This window comes from Limulus polyphemus, unplaced genomic scaffold (genome assembly GCF_000517525.1).
Source record: "Limulus polyphemus unplaced genomic scaffold, Limulus_polyphemus-2.1.2 Scaffold2213, whole genome shotgun sequence".
Taxonomy (NCBI): domain Eukaryota; kingdom Metazoa; phylum Arthropoda; class Merostomata; order Xiphosura; family Limulidae; genus Limulus; species Limulus polyphemus.
Window position 1 is genome coordinate 109672 of NW_013667823.1, and position 5084 is coordinate 114755.

General features: G+C 33.9%; 1 protein-coding gene across 2 annotated transcripts in view; it reads right to left on the minus strand.

Moving 5' to 3' along the window:
- LOC106466296 (rho GDP-dissociation inhibitor 1-like) overlaps window positions 1-4400 on the minus strand; it is a 10648-nt gene extending 6248 nt beyond the window's left edge. Inside the window, exons 1-3 of one of the 2 annotated variants that reach the window (XM_022394269.1) lie at window positions 4216-4400; window positions 1040-1225; window positions 551-634 (exon numbers count right to left, since the gene is read on the minus strand). In XM_022394269.1, the coding sequence (XP_022249977.1) occupies window positions 551-634; window positions 1040-1211 (256 nt within the window). In that variant the 5' untranslated portion in view covers window positions 1212-1225; window positions 4216-4400. The other variant, XM_013926565.2, reaches the window with a different exon arrangement.
- Between the last annotated feature and the right edge of the window lie 684 nt (window positions 4401-5084).

Genomic DNA, 5084 nt, shown 5'->3' on the forward strand with positions numbered 1-5084 from the left:
GACCAAGTAACACAAGGCAGTGTAGACCTGACCAAGTAACACAAGGCAGTGTAGACCTGACCAAGTAACACAAGGCAGTGTAGACCTGACCAAGTAACACAAGGCAGTGTAAGCCTGACCAAGTAACACAAGGCAGTGTAGACCTGACCAAGTAACACAAGGCAGTGTAAGCCTGACCAAGTAACACAAGGCAGTGTAAGCCTGACCAATTGACACAAGGCAGTGTAAGCCTGACCAATTGACACAAGGCAGTGTAAGCCTGACCAATTAACACAAAGCAGTGTAAGCCTGACCAATTAACACAAAGCAGTGTAAGCCTGACCAATTGACACAAGGCAGTGTAAGCCTGACCAAGTAACACAAAGCAGTGTAAGCCTGACCACACATCTTAATTCCCATGCTGTTAAGACTATTTTAAAGTTACAGCATGAATGAGGAAATAGTGTGCTAGATAACTATAAAATATATAAATATTATATACTTAATTCTACTCTTAAATACCTGTTTGATGAATTAATTCTTAAATAAAAGATATTGGTAGGACAGTTACCTGAAAGATCCAGATTTAAATCAGGTCGACCGTCAACCACAAGGGCAAGTGCTTTAACAAGAACCCTGTTTGGATTTGCTGAATCTGAAAAACATATAACCAAAAAGGCTTAGGTCTCATCAGTGACATACCAAGTCTGATCATAGAAAAAATTAACATATTTTACAAGGAACTCAACTGAAGTTTAAAATGACAAAATACAAACACCACCTTGAACTTTTAATAGAATTTTTTATCTGGTTAACAAGAAATGACGCATCTTTATTTACACGCTATTTCACTATTCTTGTTGGTACGAGCGGATATTCCGAAACTCATAAAATTCTCGTTTGGATCACATGAAAATCAGTGAAAAATTAAATATTATTACATAACAGTGGTACCTATAAATGATATGTATTTATTTTTGTGTATCTTGTAGTTAGATTTTAAGTGGTTACTCTGAAATTATCTTTATTCTTTTAATTAGAATTCATTCCCGTTGCTCACCTACAACAACAACTTCCTTTGCAGCTGTTCCTAAAAGGTTTTCTTTGTATTTTCTAAGACTCTTATCTTCTTGATCAGCCTCCACTATTTCTTGCAACGAACGTTCTGCAGGAGGTCTGTAAGTGATCTTCACCTTCTCGTCGGGATTTTCTTTGGTAATATCATCAGCCATCCTGTTTTTGCCAGCTATACTGAAACAATTTGTAGAGTTAAATAAAATGGCATACGTATTTCGGTAACAGACATATTAACAGGGCATTGTATCGGGCACAGTTTAGTTTCAATTCCTTACAAGGTGCTGGAAATATTTGTCAACCATTATCTTAAAACTCTTACAAAGTTGCAGTCTCTATCACTTGAATAGAGTAATAAAACTTGTCTGACTTTTCCAAGTCTTAAATCTATTACTTATTGTCTGAAATGATGTATGTTGTAAAAGAAATATCAACCAATACCCTAAGATCTTTTTTTTTCTCATCCACATAAATAAGAGGTATAAATTGTAACTTACATTAAAACCCACAAGCACAACTTTACACCTTATCATAACCGAATGCTATCTGTCCAACTAACCAACTCAAAGTGTCTCTGCAAAGTCAAAGTATTCTTGTTATAGCCAGCCAAACCTCAGATTTTTAAGTGACAATTTAACTGATTAATTAATACAAGCAGAGACTTCACTGATTAGTAAACTAATCAGTTAAAAAAAAAAATCATGGTTAAATTGATTAATCAAAATTAGTATTTCCTGTTATTACTGTTTACAATCATTACAGCAACAAGGTTATCAAAATCCCAATTCTACTGATTATCATAAATATAATCAACTTATCGAAATTATTTCTCATTATTACTCTTTTCAAATAATCGAACAATTGAAATTAGGATTAAATTAACTGTGTCATTAAACTAATCGAGTAATCAAAATTAGGCTTTCAAGTTATTCCAACCATCCACATAATTAAAACGTTGCCATCAAACTTGCTTATCCTGTCTTTGTTCTGGTAAAGCTACTAAGGCTATCTGCTGATGAGAGCGAATGCAACTGGCTGGCTAATCTCTTCCTTTAGTTTTCCTCCTCGTGCAGATACAACGTAACATCTTCAAAATAAGTTAGTAAGATAGGTTTGTTTTTGAACTTTGCAGAAAACTACAAGAGAACTATCTGCGCTGAAAGTCCCTAATTTAGTAGTGACAGACGAGAAGGAAGGCAACTAGTCAACACCTCTCACCACCAGCTTTTGGATTACTCTTTTACCAACGACTAGTGGGATTGACTGTCACATTATAACACCTCTACGGCTGAAAGGGCGAGCATGTTCAGTGACAGATATTCAAACCCGTGACCTCAGATTGTGAGTCAAGCACCATAACCGTGCTCGGCCTAGTAATGTAGGATCTGTAAAGGCATGTTGGCTTTAAAAAAGGGATAAAATTAATTTTTTCTTCAAACAAGTTCTAAAAATAAAAGCTACTGGGGTGATTACAAATTTGGTGGGTTATTGTATGAGGATAAGTTTAAATATGTGTGCTGGAGAAAAAAAATGTTTGAGAAGACATGACAGCTTTTAAAAATTACTAGATGTTTAAAAAATTCACATATCTAGCAGACACTGTTCAAACAAATTCTAGACAATAAAATTAGGGGACAGGAGTTTCAGGTATGGAAAACTCGGGCACTACTCCAAGCAATGTTACTTTTCTAATAGTCATCCTACGGCAATAATATACACTTAATGCGTGTTAGTCATGTAAAAACATAAAAGGATGTGTCCGATTGGCATGAAAATTTTACAGCATCTGTCTCAGACACAATAGATAAAACAGTAATGCCATTCCTGGCTAGTATAAATTAAAGTGTACTTTGAAAATAAATCAAGGTTTCATATTCATGATTCTATGGCCTTGAAGGTTTCGTGTTTTTCCCACCGTGAATTTATTGGCCTGAACTTATTGCAATTGCCTTTTAATTTGTAGATCATTTGGCCAATTGATACTAAGTTGCCAAACAAGCCATTGTCTGACCAGGATTTGAATCCGCAAAGGGCACATGTACGAAGTTGATGTACCTTACAGGCCAATTCCAAGATTCGAGAGCCTACCTTAACCAGTGCTAGTTACTTGAAGTCGTGCGGAGGCCTACTTGGATCGAACTGCCATTTATATTTCATTAGTCTAAGTAATCAGTATCTTATACTTGTAACTTTCCACCCTAAATAAATCTTCACATTCATGTATATTATTACTATATAATAAAATATAATTATTACATCTTGATATGCATTTTGACTAAGAACTACAGTAACTAAAGTGTCCACATGCTAAATAAGAAGGCCTAGATATACATCTTAACAATAGTGATAGTGCTTTAGTGTTAGAAACCTAAATTTTTATACGTTTATTGTAACTGCTATAATGGAAGCACAACTATGCAACCCAATCACTAGCTTTAGGCTTAAATCTAAAACAAGTCATATCAACATAGTCATATGCAGCCTCAATTTGATAACATCAACGATATTTACGTTCACAACAAATCTAGATCTGGACACATCTAGGTTAGCCTACCAAGCTGTAAGTTTCAGGCATGTCGTGGTATTTGTCTGATGTAGGAAGGAACCGAGAGCAAAAGATATAATAAGGCCTCAAAAGAAAGCTACTGGATATAACATTAACACTAGCAGTGTTTATATTGTATGTTGTGAATGCTCATGTATTTGAAGAGAAGAATTGACACTTACAGTTCTGTGGGAGGAAATTTTAAAAAATAAATAAATTTAGTGATTATGCTTTGACAAATGTTAATTTTACAGTCTGTAATAGAATAGTTTGCCTTAATTAAGGCGTGGTAACTTAAACTAAAAGTTGTAATGATGAAGCTAATTGGATGAAATTGAAAAAGAGGTTTCTTTTAACTTAAAGTTCGTGTAATTAGGCACAGAATTGTAGTATAATTTATATTAAAAAAAAGGTTAGTCTAAAACGGTCACTTGAACCATTGTCATTCACACAAAATGGTATGATAAAAATTAACTATACCCAATCAATCAACATTAGCAGCTTTAATTTAGCCTCAACTTTGTTTCACTTTTGGCCTGTTACTACCAGTACTAACATTAACATATTAATTGATTAATAATACTTAATAATAATATTTTTTGGATTCTAGTACTTAACTTTTCTGATTGCGAGAAAAAACTTGATCTTTGATAGAGTAGAGGGGTCTAAATTGCAAACCCTAAAGCAAAGGATTTTTGCACACCAAGAAACAAATTCCACTAACAGTAACAAATGATTATATTTATAAAGAAAGACTTCTCCGACGTGAAATAAAGGTGTGTCGTCTTCAATTTTAATTCTAGACTAGAGCGCCACCAAATATTGAAGAAAAAAGGCTTATTTTGTTCAATTAATCACACGTAACAACATAATTTAAGATATTTTTAAAATACCTTAATATTATTTAGATACGGATATTAATAAAAGAAGCCTCGTTAGCAACGACGTCTAACAGATAAAGTTTAGTTGAAATTATATTATACAGTCTCACTAAAAACACTTGTTGTACCAGGAAAAACGATGTGATTAAAATCACTATCAACGTTTATAACAAACTATTTAAATTATAACGTCACTTTTAATAAACACGACTAAATTACTCTTATATAATAATGTCCTTTTTAAATATTAAAGTTTCAATAACATACTCAATTCATGTAGATATATACACAGCGTGGTCACAAGTAAATAGACACCACCTTTTCAGAAGAAATGAAATTTTTCAGTCATATTCTCATGAATTGATATATTTATAATTTAATTAATATCTAGTAGATCTTCCTTTCGCTTCGCGGAGTTCGTTGATCCTTTGGGGCATCGTGAGAATCATCTCTTCAATTTTAGATTGTGGGATTTTCGCCCACTCTTGCTTCAAAACTTGGAGTACATCGCTCTTCGAAGTTGGTTTTTTTGGTTGTTTCTTGACTTGCCGGTCGAGTACGGCCCAGAGGTTTTCGACATATCAGGAGATTGGCTCGGCCAGGGC